The sequence below is a fragment of the Cuculus canorus genome, chromosome 2 (assembly GCF_017976375.1).
Source record: "Cuculus canorus isolate bCucCan1 chromosome 2, bCucCan1.pri, whole genome shotgun sequence".
Lineage (NCBI taxonomy): Eukaryota > Metazoa > Chordata > Aves > Cuculiformes > Cuculidae > Cuculus > Cuculus canorus.
Genome location: NC_071402.1, coordinates 121,466,746 through 121,483,019, shown reverse-complemented (window position 1 = coordinate 121,483,019; position 16,274 = coordinate 121,466,746). Strand labels below are relative to the sequence as shown.

At 35.7% G+C, this 16,274-nt stretch overlaps 1 protein-coding gene across 5 annotated transcripts in view; it reads right to left on the bottom strand.

Annotated features, from left to right (window-relative positions):
• ZNF385D (zinc finger protein 385D) overlaps nt 1-16,274 on the bottom strand; it is a 410,191-nt gene that overhangs the window by 82,317 nt on the left and 311,600 nt on the right. For 4 of the 5 annotated variants that reach the window (XM_054059691.1, XM_054059694.1, XM_054059693.1 and 1 more), the window contains one exon: nt 13,271-13,381. In XM_054059691.1, the coding sequence (XP_053915666.1) occupies nt 13,271-13,381 (111 nt within the window). The remainder of the gene's footprint in view (nt 1-13,270; nt 13,382-16,274) is intronic. The other variant, XM_054059692.1, reaches the window with a different exon arrangement.

Genomic DNA, 16,274 nt, shown 5'->3' with positions numbered 1-16,274 from the left:
AATCTTATTGAAATTTATGAGGTTCACATGGGCCCAGCTCTCAAGCCTATCAAGTTCCCTCCGGATGACATTCCTTCCCTCCAGTGTGTCAAATGCACCACACAGCTTGGCATCTTTGGCAGACTTGTTGAGGGTGTACTCAATCACATACCACAGACAAAAATGTCAAGTAGCCTGGTCCCAATAATGATCCCTGAGGAATGTCACTCAACACTGGTCTCCACGTGGACATCGAGCCATTGATCACAAGTTTTTAACTATCCAGCCAATTCCTTAACTCCACAGTGGTCCATCTGTCAAATCTATGACTCTCCAATTTAGAAACAAGGATGTTGTGTGGGACATTCGTCCAATGCTTTGCACAAGTCCAAGTATATGACATCAACTTCTCTTCCCTTATACACAACGCTGTCGCTCCATCATAGAAGACCACTGGATTTGTTAGACGTGATTTTCCCTTAGTGAAGACATTAGCTGTCACAATCACCTCCTTATTTTCCAAATTACCAAGCAAACAGTATCTCTACTATTTTTAAGATAATTATTGATGAATAACTCAGACCATGCAAAAAAAGTATTTCCTGAGAAATTATTTCAGTGTATCTTCTGATTAATAGTTGTTTATCTATATCAATGGACACTCAGCAAGACACATGACATAAAAATTGAGCCCGTTTTCTTTTGGGACCTTGCCTTTGATTGGAGTAGTGGCATTGATGTCTTCAACTAAACAGACATCACAGCCACAGCTGAATTTGTCCTCAAAATGGTTATGAGTGATAAAAATTTAGGTAACAACAGTCATCAAAGCAAATGTCTGCTTTTTCTTAGTGTTAACTTTTTAAAAGATTGATTTGCCCTTGATTAATTTCACTTATTTTCTGTGGGACTTGGGGAGAGAATAATCAATTCAGAACTTGCTTTCATTGTTTAGGCAAGATTCTTTTCAACAAGAAACTTTTCTTTTGATCATTAAGCTGCCAGTGCTGGCCATTCAAAGGCTGTGCAGCACCTGTAAAATTCACACAAAATTCAGCTTCCTACCTCCAGAAACTATACTTATTTTCCACCTCTAAACAGCATGGCCATACACACAGGTTAAAACAGTTTTCTCTAATGATGTAAGTCCAAGAAATCATCTTTCTCATCTTATTTGCCTAGATAATGTTGCAATAAACTTTTCTCAGGTGTGAAAAGTACATCTTCCACTCCACAGGGATTCTTCTTCCTTTAAAATTCCTTCCATTAGTGCAGAACATGCATCATAAAAAATTAGATCCTTTTTGGAAGGATGACAGAACTTGTGTGTTTAGTTGAAACATGCCTTAACTATTGAATTCCTGCTTAGGCCAATGCAATCAACTCTACAAGAAAGAAAATACTGTAGTGACCAGTAATACAAATGAATTTATTCTAGCAAAAAAATCTGTACCAAAACCTTATTTCTTGCTACAATCTCCACTCCTCATGATTCTTGATGCTAAATGTCATTGCATCTGCTCCTTTCTTCTCCTGAATATCTGCTTTCTCCTTACATTTTGCCAAGAGCACTACCTTAGCACAGTACAAGCTAATAATTCTATAAACACTGCAGCTTTTCCCTGCATTTCATGCCCTACTGGCTTGTCTTGCTAATAATACCTGTCTCACCAATCCAGACATAGGCTTCAGACTCTCAAAGAATAGCCAAAATGGTGCTGTACCATTTTTATTAAAAATCCTTCCATCCTGTAACTGCATGGTGTACATTTTCTAAGCTCTTCTGTGAAGGAAGTTCAATTCTCACAGCTTTTTCAAGCACTAAAGATAAAAATTAATATTGCAAAATTATTATAGCAAAAAAATTCTTCATCACCGGGAATTATACATAATAAAATACTGATAAATGCAGTAAAAATCTTCCTGTGGTGTCCAAGGTGTTAATTATTTCCATATATTCCATGTTTTCTGACATTTTCAAACATCGCTACTCACTTATAGCTGCCTTTCTCAGAATGTGTTTACTTTAGAAGCTGATTTTATCATAACTGCTAATCATTACATAAGATTCTGCTATCAAAATCACATTAGAGAATAAAGTTACAAGCAGTGAGAGGTAGCTTGTGGTAGGCTATTTGACTAGAATTGTATTAGTGAGGAAACATCAAATATCTCTATTTGATAACAAAAGAAAAATTTCCGTTATGTCATTACAGTAAGCGGGGAGAGTCTTTGCAAAGGTAATGCAGATTGACGTAGACTGTAAAATAAAAATTATGCAGCATACTCACATTAATTACTAAACTATAAAAATAAACAGGTTGAAGCTTTGGAAGAACAACTTCTATACAAGTGATGAAATTCTATATTTGGCAAACAAGGTATTAAAGCAGACAGAACATAAGGAGTGAGCCTATTTGAGTAATTATTTGATTTGCAATATAGTGCTTTTATCATCAATTTAAGAAGAAACAAAATGAAGAATCTGAGTGAATATGCCATAGTTTTTAAATTACTATATATACCATTGGCCTATTGAATTGTGACATTTCGGCATGTTTTGTATTGCTGTGTAGACTGAGATTAGAGATAATAATGCTGAAGTGTCTGCTTCTAATGAAAACATAACACCTTCTATTTGGTGGCATGGCTCACTGCAAAAAAGCAATATATCACTGTCCTGAAAATGGCCAGCAGGAATAGGAAAAGGAGCTACTGCTAATTAAAGCTTGTATGTAAAAACATGACTGCTAATCAAATCTTTATTACCCCATATTCTCACATTCTAGTTTCTTCTTCATTTACACCTCATCCTGCAGCCCTTGAACAGGTTTACAGTCTTCTTATATGTTATGTTTTTTGATACTGTGAAAAGATGAAGTTGTGACAACAATTTTAAAAGATACTTTAAAAAGTGTCTGTGGAAGGCAAAAGAACAGTACAATTAAACTACATCTGGTCATTCTGATAACTGATTAAAAATCATATTTAAGTTATTAGCAAAATATAAAATATCTACTCAACATGAAATTTCATCATTCTTGTGAAAGCTGAAATTATTTTTGTTACAAGGAAGGAAATATGCTGGGCTTTAGATACACAAAAAGCCCTATTTTAAGAGGTCTGTTTTTCAGTAATGACCACAACAGGAGCCATATTTCCTTTAAAGAAAGGAGAGAAGCCTTTAATTTTTAATGACTTTGTGTTTGCTACACAGCCACTTCATATAAATGGAATACTGAAGACAAATATTACCCAAGCCAAATGTTGGATTAAAATCCAACAAAATCACTTCTGCAAAAAAATCTTGGGCTAGCACTTACTAAGTTTCTCCTAGTGAAGTACCACATAAAAACTTAAATTTTAATTTATATAGTGACAATTATTGCAACATTTGCACAATGAAGTGAAAAAGTTACAACATAAGATGCTATTTGAAATAGAAAAGTATTCTTCTAATCATGTAGAGAAAGATCAACTGAACTTATTATTTTTTGTCAAAGATATAATAAAATCAAAGCAACCATTGTCATTTGCAGTAAGACTTTAAATGTAAATTAAAATACTTCAGACAAAAGGCTTGAAGGCAAGTGATTCTCCCATCGAGGCATGATTTTCACTTGTCTCCAGGCGTAACATTATGCGCACTGATGGGCTGATCAACTGAACAGAACTTCTCCCCAGCTGTAATCAGGAGTGATTGATGGTTGGGACAAAAAAGTTGATTATCATGACAAGTCCACTGATGCAGAGAAAATAGGCTATGCCAGGGAAAGGATGAAACCTGTTCACAGACTACCTTCTAAAATCCCCTTTCTAAAGAATAAAATGAAACATTTATACCCATCCAAAATGAGCTAACATAAATGAACTCACTACATTTACTATACATCTGTACCTACAGTTATTCCACCACAATACAATGACACCTATGTGAACCCCAAACAGAATAAACCTTTATATTTTTAGAATCACAGTTTGAGATCAACTCATCAAACAATTATACATATGAAAGTACGTGCAAGGTCTACCACTAAAGCACTGCCTCCGTTTGAATACATGTTTTGAATTCATAATCATGCTTTTAAAGGCCATGGGGGGTTAAGTGTAAGAGCCATATTAGATTCTTTCCTGAAGAGAAGTCAGTTCCCTTAGCCAATTCTAAACCTTTAAAGACTTCATTTTTAATTCAGATAAAAAGAAAGAAAATGCATGGGTGGGGTCAATACAGCCTCAAAGGCATAGTTCAAAGATGTGCTTTTTAATTCCAATATAAAGCTTTTAAAAACAGATATTGGGTTGCACTTCCACTCCTTCAGATGATCAGACTCACAACTCTTAGCTGTGATGTGTGTAAGTACATGGAGTAGCAGTATCACCAGAGAGTAAAAAAGACATGAGGAGTGATAAAAGAACCAAGGAGCTGAAAAAGCCAGGCCTGGATGTTCTGAAGTGGCATTTGTTTACATCAGGGACAGTTATGTTTAACAGTAATTCTCACAAAAGGAAATATTATATTTTCTACAAGAAGTCACCGCACAGATACAATGAAGAAGAATATATCACACCAGGAAGTGCAATTTCACTGGCCATAAAGAGAGCAGGGAAAAAAAAGAGTATCTAGAATTAGTATAAGATTATTTGAAGAGATTTTGTGGTTGTTAGAATAGAGTATAATCAACTAAAGCCAAGTAAAATAGCAACTTTACTTTTAATGCATTTTTAGAAGAAATTAGGATTATTGGGTTTTGAGGAAAAAATACTATTTACATAATTCAACTGATTTTGATGGAGATCTACATCACACAAAACTGAGCATTTTCTTCACTATATGCTCTTTCTGTTGGCCAGATTTTGACATAAAGCCTTGCCTCTTCCACTTCTCCCAGTTCTGTATATCCCTATCAGTGCCTAAGAAACTGAGCCAGAAAGAGTCACTGATTGGTGACTGAAAGAAAACATTTTGCCATTTTTACAGTGAAATTTGTTATCTGCACCTATTATTAATAACCCAGAGTCTCAGATTCTCTACTGAATAAATTCTTAATTTTTTTTAAATTAAATCGATAAGGAAGAAGTTACAACAGACCAAACAAAGCTAGATGAAGATTGCAGAGCGAAGAGTTTACAAGTTATCTTTCTTTTTAGGTGATTACTTGCTTATGGAAAGTGGTTTCTGGAAATTCCCCCATCACAGTTGTTCATAAATTTCAGTTGTTTATTAGAGCTGACTGATTTACTTCCCATGTTGATGGAGGAAGCTGACAGGATAAAAATGCCTCAAATACAAATAAGTGTATGGCACGAAGTGATAAAGCAGAGGTTTCTCTCCTTGCAGTTGAAATGGGTATTCTTTACCATAAATGGAATATGACAAAATTGGAAAAGAGGCTTATTTCCTGTCCTTTTACACTGTAGATATTTTTTCCTGCATATACCAATGCCTTCATGTATAAAATGGCATTTTTTAAAATGCACAGTTCAAACCCACTAAGCATTCTCACAGTTCAGCTCTTCTTCACAGTCTTCATTCTCACAGTTCAGCTCTTCTCAGCTGTTGATAAAGCTGAACGTTTTAATGTTCTGTTGATGTAGATATTGGACATTTCTCCATAACCTCTGTTTGCACCGGGACCAGGTAGCTGGAAGCTCCCTCCTGGATTTATAGAATTGAATCACTTAGGTTGGAAAAGACCCTTAAGATCATCGAGTGAACAGTTAATCTAACAATACCAAGTCCATCACTAAATCATCTCCCTAAGCACCATGTGGACAAGCCTTTTAAATACCTTCAGGGATGGTGACTCTGAACATTTCCTTGGGAAGCCTGTTCCACTTCTTAATTTACACACTCTCTCTTCAACTACCACTTCTGAATGTGGCTGGAGAGTGAATTTTGAGAGGAATATGTAGTATGAATACAGTGGACATTAAGGCACTCCATCTCTCCCCACCAGCAGCAAACAAAGTAACCAGCTGACAGTAAACGCATGCTGTCTTAAAACTCAATAATTTAAAATTTTCCTTCTTTCCTACTACTTTCTTGTCCACAGGCAATGGCTCTGTAAGCCTGATCAACTCTGAACCAGTCCATGTTTTGCAACAGGACAGAATAAATTACTTTCACCAGAAGAAAAGAGAGAGGTAAGGATTAGTGAAGAGTTCGTTAAAGCTCAATAGCTTGTGGACCACTGAAAGACCACTTACAGCAGTTACTGAGGATCGCCCCAAATGCTTCATTTGCAGGCAATGCTTAAGAGGTAAATATCCACATCCTTAAGCCATCAGCCAAGGGACTTGGTTCAACACCTCTAAAAATACTCAGAAGCTAAAGATGCTGTGTCAGATATGAATAATTTCTGCTTCTGGGTTGTATAGGCACATAAAAGTACTGTACAGAAGGTGAAAATCATGGAAAAAAAAACTTCATACAACAAAAAGAAATTATTTACACTTTCTATTAAGCATTTGAGAAATGTTTTAAGAAACTACAGGTTATATAAAAATTCTTGATTATTGCTCAGCAGACTATTCTACATTTTTTAATTTATAAATTAAAATAATCTCCTACATGAAAAAAAGTTACTCACAATCATCTCAGAATGAAACATCTATCGGAACTCAGGACTGAAATGAAAAAAATAAAATTATCTTCTTTCAAAATACAACATAGGGTGGAAAAAAAAAAAATTTCATTCTCTAGTACCGGAAAGACCAGACCTTCACAGGATCTGATTGCAATTCATAATGCATCCTTTAAAGTTGCAGTCAGAGAAAGAGGAGGCATTGCTTCTAAAATGTGGAGGCTAAGCCTATAAAAAGAGATTGCACTGAATTTTGAACTGGGAAAAAAAACAGTAGGGCATTTTCAAATTTGTCAAGTATGCAATGTAGCTGCAAAAAAATCTGTGTTAGTTGATTAGCCTTTAGGAATGCAATTCTTTAATTCCCTAATGTGTTGATATCCAAATGCTAGATATCCTATGGGAATCTCTGCACTAATTAATTCTGTGTTTACTTGCTACTTTTTCCAGTGAATGCTATCTCTGGAAAAGTGTAAACCTATGCGTGCATTTCCATTATGACTCACATTCTGATCTCAAATTAATAGCATGTGCAGTTTCACAATTGAAGTCAGCAATTATTTCTCCTTACACTGAACTCTATAGTACAGGAAATCTGTTGCATATCAGAAAAAAAAGTAGCACACATATATATATGGACCTACATCTATATAAATTAATTCCTGATGAAGTTTTATTCTTAGTGAGGTAAAAATGCTGCAATTAACACTATACACTGATTTTAGGGGGACGCTGAGCATCTATAAACGTTTGCACAAAAGAAGCTCCTTAAAGACTCAGGCTGATGACTTCACAGAACATAGATACATTGATTTGGAAAGACCAGAAGGAAAATTGTCCTGAGGTAATAGATGTGTTTGATGGCTGGCAATACCTACAACGAGTGACTTTGATTAAGAAAACTGGTCGCTACAATTGAAGGAGAAATTGTTGTTTTTACAACAAAACAGGGTTCTAAATCTAAAGGTTAATTGGAAATCTAAATCTAAATGGAACTTATAATTGAAGGCACAACAAAACATGCAAAGGATAAGAACACGTAGTTATAGATGCACACAGAACAGTGATTGATACAAATAGCATTCATGGCTTCAAATACCATTTAAGGATATCTCTGAAAGTTGAAAAAATAACAAATTTGAAATCAGAAGGGTGAAATGCTAAATAATTTCAAGCAGTTAACTGCATCAAACTTTTTCAATTCTTAATGGACTAACTTTTGAAATTCCCTCTCTCTTTGCAAAGAGAGGACACAGGCCAGGTGTGACCATCACTTGGAATGGACAGGAAATGAACTCTCATCACCTCTTCCAAACCAAAGGAAGATCTTTGTAAGTTAGTCGAGCAGGAGGTCATATAATCTCTCAGCTTTTTCCTTTTTTCCCCATTTTCAAGTACTGCAGAATACTTACCTGTCTATTGATAATTTAACACTCTTTGGGGAAAAAATATTTTGATAGGCTAATTTGGGTGGGTTTATTTTTTCCTTTTTGTCCCACATTAGCAATTGTTAATATATATTTAGGTTGTGATTCACTAAAATTCCTTTTTAGCCATTATTCCAGATATTTCTCATTTTACTGCTTGTGCATTTAAATTCTCCAGTCTAAGCACAATAGTTTGTGCTTTTATTTACTACACTTTTCAGCATTCCAGACTATTTTCTCCAACTGGTGAAGATAATTTTGGACTGCAATCCTGAACTTGCCACCTTCCATCAAGTGCCTGTCACCTTCCATCTAGGTGTCACACATAAACCTGGTATATGTACTCTCTGTTCTATCAGGCACATTGTTAATGAAAATGCAGAGTAGCACCACGTACAGAACAGACTTCTAAAGATTCTGTTTTGTACTGATCTTTTGTTTTGACAAGAAACCATCAGCAACTACTCTCAGCACAGTTTTTCTATCTGTTGTGCAATCAACTTTGAACAATTTTACCTGGGCTTTATTCTCCTACTTACTTTACAAGACTGTCATTTAGGACTGTATCAACTCTAATAATTTAATTTAATAAAAAGCCAAAATATATTCCATCTATTTATTCTCCCTTATCCATTAGACCAAGTACCCTGCCAAAGGACAAAATTAGATTGGTTTGACATGATTTCTTCTTGACAAATTCATGTTGGCTTTTTCTTATCACCTTATCCCCTAGGTGCTCACAAATTGATACTTTCATAGAATCATAGAATGGTTTGAGTTGGAAGGGACTTCGAAAATCATGTAGTTTCAACCCCCCTGCCATGGACAGGGACATATCTCTCTAGACCAGGCTGCTCAAGGCCCTACCCAACCTAGCATTGAACACCTCCAGGGATGGGGCATCCATAACTTCCCTGGGCAACCTGTTCCAGCACCTCACTACCCACATCATGAAGAATTTCTTCCTAATGTCTAATCTATATCTTCCCACTTCCAATTTATAAGCCATTTCCCCTCATTACTCTATGCCCTTGTAAAAAGTCCCTCCTCAGCTTTCTTGTAGCCCTCTTCAGGTACTGGAAGGTCGCTATAAGGTCTCCTTGGAGCCTTCTCTTCTCCGGGCTGAACAACTCCAACTCTCTCAACCTGTCCTTGTACAGGAGGTGCTCCGGCCCTCTGATCATCTTCACAGTCCTCCTCTGGAACTGCTCCAACAGCTCCATATCCTTCATATGTTGGAGATTCCAGATCTGCACACAATACTCCAGGTTAGGTCTCAGGAGAGCGGAGTAGAGGGGCAAAATCACCTGCCTCGGCCTGCTGGCCACTCTTCTTTTGATGCAGCCCAGGATACAGTTGGCCTTCTGGACTGTGAGAACACATTGCTGACTCGTGTCAAGCTTCTCATCAATCAGAACTCCAAGTCCTTCTCAGCAGGGCTGCTCTCAATCATGTTGTTCCCCATTCCAATCCCCACACTTCAAGAATTTGTTCTAGATATCAAGCATAACCTATATAGGATATAGGTCCTCTCGTCCTGCTTCTTTCCCCATGAAAGTTAGAACAATAGTAAAATACTGTGGAGCTATATAACATATTTATCCTCAAAAAAATTGTTCCGTATTCTTCTACCAGAACATCATTTTTGGAATCCTGACAACGTCATACAGCTGATCTATATATGGATTCAGCAGTACCTTTTCTTTATAGAGATGGAGAAAAACTAGATAAAAACCCCAAGAAATATCCATGTTGAGCAATCAACTTATGATTTTTCAGGAGGATATTACTTCTGTTGTTATTTAAGTCAAACAATAATTTCTGGCTAACATATTTGGAAACTTTTTTACAGTGTAACATAATAGAATTCAAGTCCTGTGAGTACATAAAAACAATGCCCAATCTTTCTTTGAAGGAAAGTTGAATTATCACTCAGCCATCTGCATTAAGCAAGAGGGAACAGAAAGAAAGAATCTCTTTGCAAAAACTGACTTTGTTAACGGATATTGTCACTATCTTTTGAAATTAGAAACATGGGCAAAGCAAGACAGTCAAGACATGTGACCAAAAAAATGAGGAAAATATGGTAAGCTCTTTTTTCCAAGCCATGAGGTTGTTTGCCAGAGTGTGTGTGCTGTGTTTTGGTTTTTTTCTAATGAGCGTTCATGTTAGGAGAGAATTTACTCCTACAGGTAGTTACCTGTAGGCACATAAGTTGGCCTGCTGAAGTCAGCTGGACTTAATTTTCTAGAATGCTTTTAGCAGATGTTCAGTTTTTGCTACATAGTATGCATTCACAGTTCTTCTGAACTGGTGCAATAGCTCTCAGCAGCTGCCAAAATCTAAATGGCAGCTCCTACACTTGCAGCTAAGCACATACTTAAATGTTTTGCCCTGTATTTGATGCACAATGTGAAAGTAAACGTTATACACAGATCTCTCCCAATGCAGAAAAAAATAAAGAAAAAGTAGTTCACTGTTTGAAATGAACTGCACAGAACCTACCACTGCTGTTGTAATGTTTTTTCTCAGCATGAAGAAGCTTTGGTTACTTGCCCATTCCTCCCTTCCCTTGTATGAGAAGATTTATTTTAAAAAGAAACACTGAACACACAGCTGTCATGAAGATTTATAGATAACTCCTTTAGAAAGAAACTAAACGATTTTAGGCTATTGTACTGCCTTTTCTCGTTTTCCTTTGAAATGTAATTCTGATAACATGCAACCAGAAAAAAAGCTTTTCTGCTCAGTATCAAAGGGGGGAAAATTCTGTATTCTCTGCAAAAATGAAAAATCTCACAGACCAGTTTTATTGTAAACATTTTCATATTACTGTTGTACAGTAGGTAAAAGAAATTTCTATTAATTTCTTTCTGATAAATCCTATCTCCAGCATCTAAAAATGAAGACATATTGGTAGAACAGCCACAAAGCCTTAGGTTTTTGAACACAAAAGCCATTTATTGTTGTTCTGGTTTTAAATCATGTTCATCAAAATATGACAAAAATGAAAGGTATGAATATTGAGTAAATGAAAACTATTTCACAACAATAAGACAAAAAATAAAATGTTTGTGCTTGCCATTCATCTAGCAGAGTTATCAAAATGATAGCAAATAGCTCTTTTTCTTCAAAGATATCTTTCCTTTAAGTCTCAACCTTAAATATTCAATTTAGTACATTTTTGTTTCAGAAACTGGTGGAATTCAGAATTTCTCAAACAATAGAGGAGCTTAGCTCTACCTATTCCGCTCACATTGCATAAAAACATGTCTAAACTGCAGTGGAAATTTGACTACTTAAATAGTTTTGTGATTTTCAGCACTAATATCTATATGCACTGGAATGAGAAAAGACCATCATGAAGATCCACAAATCTCTTTTGTATGGAAAAGAAAGGGCAGGGAGACAGCATCGCAGGTTAATCAATGGGCAGTATTCGGATGGTAATCTCTCCATCATCAGCAACACTGAGGTTACTTTAAAAATTAGGTAAAAAGAAGTGGAAAGTGAAAAATACTTAGCAAGAAGGTCTTCCCATTCTATAAAGATATTGATATTGATCTGCTTTGAGAGATGGGAGCATCAGAACAACCTTCTACTGAACAGTGTTGGCAAAACAGATTTCAAGCCTCTGTCACTTGAAGGTGTGAAGGGTCAGCTACTAAATATCTGCTTAACTTCTTTACTTCTAAGAGTTTGCTGTGAATACTCTAAATGAAGAGATTTCTTTGGAAACCATTTTTTTGGATGCTGCAAATCACTTTGGAAATGCTTCTTCCCCCTCTCTTCTGTGGAAACCTTTCTAAAAGCAGTTTGCTTCTGTGTAGAATAGTTCTTATTTCAAACATTTTATTCTGGTAAATATTTCCTGTTATCAGCTGGAAAACTTTCCACTCCATGTATCAATCCAGTTTGTGTATCTGTTAATGACTAAGTAATTTTAATTACGTGTTCCTCTTGTCTTTTGCCCAGATCTTTTTGCCAACTAACAAATATTACACCCTCTTTGAAAGGAGGTGTTTCACTTTGGTATGTAACACCGAGGTGGTTGATGTCTCTTGCATCTACATGCCATATACAACTCAGTGTGGCATGCTTTTTCCTAAGTGAAAGATGAAAATTATGAGAGATGAGCTGGGCTGCTCAGTCAGGTGCATTCACTGTAGCCCAGAAGTCTTCGTTGTCCCGTCCTCATGAATAGCTCAGTATCCATAGTTCCCATTCTAGGATCCGGCTTCTAAACGGAAGAGCCTAATTAAACTCTTCTATATTTATCAGAATAGGATATGACAGCTCTAGAGAATGTGTTACCCTTCCTCCACCACTGTTTGAGAATGATGTCAATGTTATAAGAGGAAAGAGTCCATTCGGTCCATTAACTAGAAAACCTGGAGTCAACAGCGAATGTAAGTACACGATGCTGACAGATATGGGAATTGTGACTGAGATCTTGTTAAAATTATTTCTAAGCAACAAAAAGCTGAGGGGAATGAGCAGAATTGCACTATTTTCATCCCTAAGTGGCCAATTCTTAAAAGAAGGCTTAAAGGTTCAATTTAAGTTTTTGACAAGTTACGGATTTGATAAATAATTGATAAAAGAAAAATAGGTACAAACTGTACACAAACAGCTGCCTAAAAAGAAGCAGTATCACACAAGAATTATTCCACTTTTTCACTTGACTAGTATGAGAAAGAAACCTTTTCTGTGACAGAGCAGGTACTCCTTGGCAAGAAGCACCAGAGCATAGCTTCCCTGGGTAACTCCAGAGGATGAGTTTCCCTCTGTGTATTAGACCACCTCCAATTCATTTTTGGAAGACTGAGAAGACGTAAGGTAGGAGCCAATAGACAAAAAAAAAATGTTATAGGGATAGAAAAAGGAAGGTATATCTACGAGGACTGTATCTGCATGTCTTCTAACATTTGCAGGCTGAAAAGGAAGGCAAACATAACCAGGACTAGTAGAAGAATTAGGACCCAGTAAATACTTCAGCCTTATTATTAGCAGTAAAGGATCAATCCATTTTCATATTTACACTCTGTGCAGCACAACTGAAGTTGATGAGCTTGCAGGGATATATCCACAGGGAAAATCTGTCCAGGTATCTAAACACTACCAAATAATTGTGTTTATTTGAATCATCCTACAGCCTTTTCATCTGCTGAGCCACACACTGAAATCACAATGTTTCATTTTTGTTCAATTTATGCAAATTATGGCACATCCTAGAAGATAAGAACATATTTCTAATCTGATACAAAATGATTGACTTACATCAGAATTAAATCTCAGCTGGCAAATGTTGCATGATATGATTTGCTTTCTTCTATGAGGAAGAGGAACCCCAAACGTATGATTTATTACAGCTTTTTGAATTGGGTCCATCTGTAAAGAGAGAAGAAAAAGAAAATTAAAAGCTTTTGCTGTTCCACTGTATGCTATGTTTTCTGTAGCCTTAAAATACATTCTGTATCATGACACAACATACACCACACTAAAGAAAGTTATTTTTATTTGAAGATGAATATTTCTTCATCATGCAGGTAACACAGAAAGGAACGAAGACAAGTGTCATTAGTTATCTTGAAATACATATCCTTAGTTCAGTTCTATATGTATTCATGTTCCTTTACTGAAGAAAGCTAAAAGCTGTAAATGTTGAACAAGCTTACATATCAAAACACTGATTTATATTGTTTATATCACAGAACAGCTAGCTCAGTAAATGAAACAAGACTATTTTAAATAAAGCTATTCAGAAAAGTATCAATGTGGAGGAATATTATATAAAAATAATTACAAAATAACACACAATAGTTCAGCAGTATGAAAAAAATAATTATTCCCAGGAGCCAATAAATTAATCTTTTCCATAAAAAAACTTCCACGTAACCTATGAAAAACCCATATCCTCTAAATATTATTTTCCCAGCCATTTAGAAGAAAATATTTGAATAAAAATAGTTTAACAGTGAATTTCAGCTTTCATGAAAAGCATTACTCTGAAGTACCTTCTACCTGAATGCTGATTTGGCAGTGTCTGCAAGTTAGGGTCCCATAAAAAGACATGCCATTTTGGCAGAAAATTTCACAGAAGCTACTTAAGAGCCTTTTTTACATTGAGGATCAAAATCAACTTCCTCAAATGACTTGGTCAAAATTATTTATATTTCTTTATCACAAGAAGTATTTGAAAGCTATTTTTAAATCTTGTAATAGCTTTACAGCAACCTGGTAAAGCCACTGATAGTTTTTATCTTTAAATTATATTGTTAAAAACTCACAGATTTTGTATGATGCAAGTACAACTAATTGTATAACTCTGATGATAACCAATATTCACACAGCATAATCTGTATGTGTTTGAGAAAGAAAATCTTTTTTTTGTGTTCCTGTTCTCATCACTCATTTTTGTTCTAGTCTGTTAGCAAAGGGTTATTTGATAAATAAAGAATCAGAGCTTTCCCTTAGAGTAATCAATTATTCATGGAAGCTGTAATGGTAGACAGTCATGGCCTCTATTGCAGTGAATTCAGAACAGCTCACTACAGAAATTTTGCATCACCTGACAGCTGTTCAGTGTCAGATATGAAATAGATCATTAAACTAATTCCTGTTAAAAAAAATACAGGTTGGGAGAAAAAAAAAAGGAAAAAGGAAAATGGCAGAGCTTTATGGAAAGGTTTCGAAGAAATGTTCAGTTTGAATATCCACTTCGATTTGATGTGAAAGTGAAATACTTCATTTGTTTGTGCAAACACCAGCATAAAAGAACACCAATGCCACCTAGAAACTAGGGATGCCACTGTAATGTGACCCTGAAATACACTGATGGCTACGTTTGGAATATATCAAGCTCTAAAACACTACAGCATGTGGTGTAAGACTTTCTGCAGTAATCAAATCATGCTATGGGCAGTCATTTAACTCAGTAACATGATCTTGAAAAGCCCACGATCCAAAAGTACTATTGCATGGACCAGAAAGAATACCACTACATAGGAAAATGCCACTGCAGGCCTAAAATACTTAAAAATAACTCAAGCTCAGATATATGAATAAGTCAGCACGTGGTAAGAGGAAATTGTGCGATATTTGATCCAGTGTAACTGCCTTCACATTAACCACAGTTGTGAGATACTATTAGCTTAGCCTTCAGTGTACACATATTAATCTCTTCCACATTATCTCACAAGTGCCATAACTTAAGCCAATAAAGAAGTTCTCTAATTGTAATATGAAAGGTACCACCATGTTTTGTAGGATAGAACAACTAATTTTTTTTGTTGGATTCACCCATCTTCCCAGTCTAACTCCAAATAGAGTTGGATGTATGGGGAAATTATGCACATATATTGAGAATGAGAGAATTTTTCAGAACTAAAATCATGAATTTTAGGAACAGTAAGTCGAGTTTGCAACCACTTTTATTTTAGTTTAATGGGCAAGTGTGGAGGTTCTCTTTTGGTCACTCCACAGATTTTCTTTTGTTTATCTGTCAATACAGAAATTAATCTTCATACTTTCCTTTCTGTTTCTAAAGATGCAGACTTCTACACATACAGCTACATGGCTTTATTATGAACTAGACAATTTCTGTTTGTGGTTCTAAATGAAAAAGTGTTCTGGACAGCTTCCAAGTTGATTAAGAAAAGCTATTTCAAAGTAAGCATCTCTTCTCTGCCAATTGCACTTTGATACCGCAAAGCAGGATTGAACTTCAAAACAACCCCAGATACTAATACTAGCAGAATGCTAGAGTGGTAATTGACTTTACTATTTTTTCCTGGAGATTTCATTTGGGAAACACCACCAATCCATAAATTTCAAATAAACATTCAAAAGCACCAGACAAGCCTCCAGAAGTTTTACGCAGGAGATTTGAAAGACGTAACAGGATACCAAGGTGCAGCATGACAAGCACTCATATCTCAAACACTGGAAGAAAGAGAGGAGCTCTGCTGAGAGGCAGAGGAACAAACAGGGGCAGTTGATTGCCAGAAAATAGAGAGCAAGGATTGCAGGGACGTTAAAGAGGGAAATGATGTCATGTAGCTGAGATAAATCTGCAAGTGCTGAGACACTTAATAGAACCGCGAAGCACTTCTAGGCTCACTGAATGTTGCTAATTACACATAAATTGCATTTCAACTTATGTGAATGATATTTGCTTTCAAAATAAGTTATCGTTATAAACTTTTATAAGATACCCTTTTAGTTGTTAATAGTGCTATATTACACATATTTATTTTATTTCTTAGGTGCAACTGATTTAATT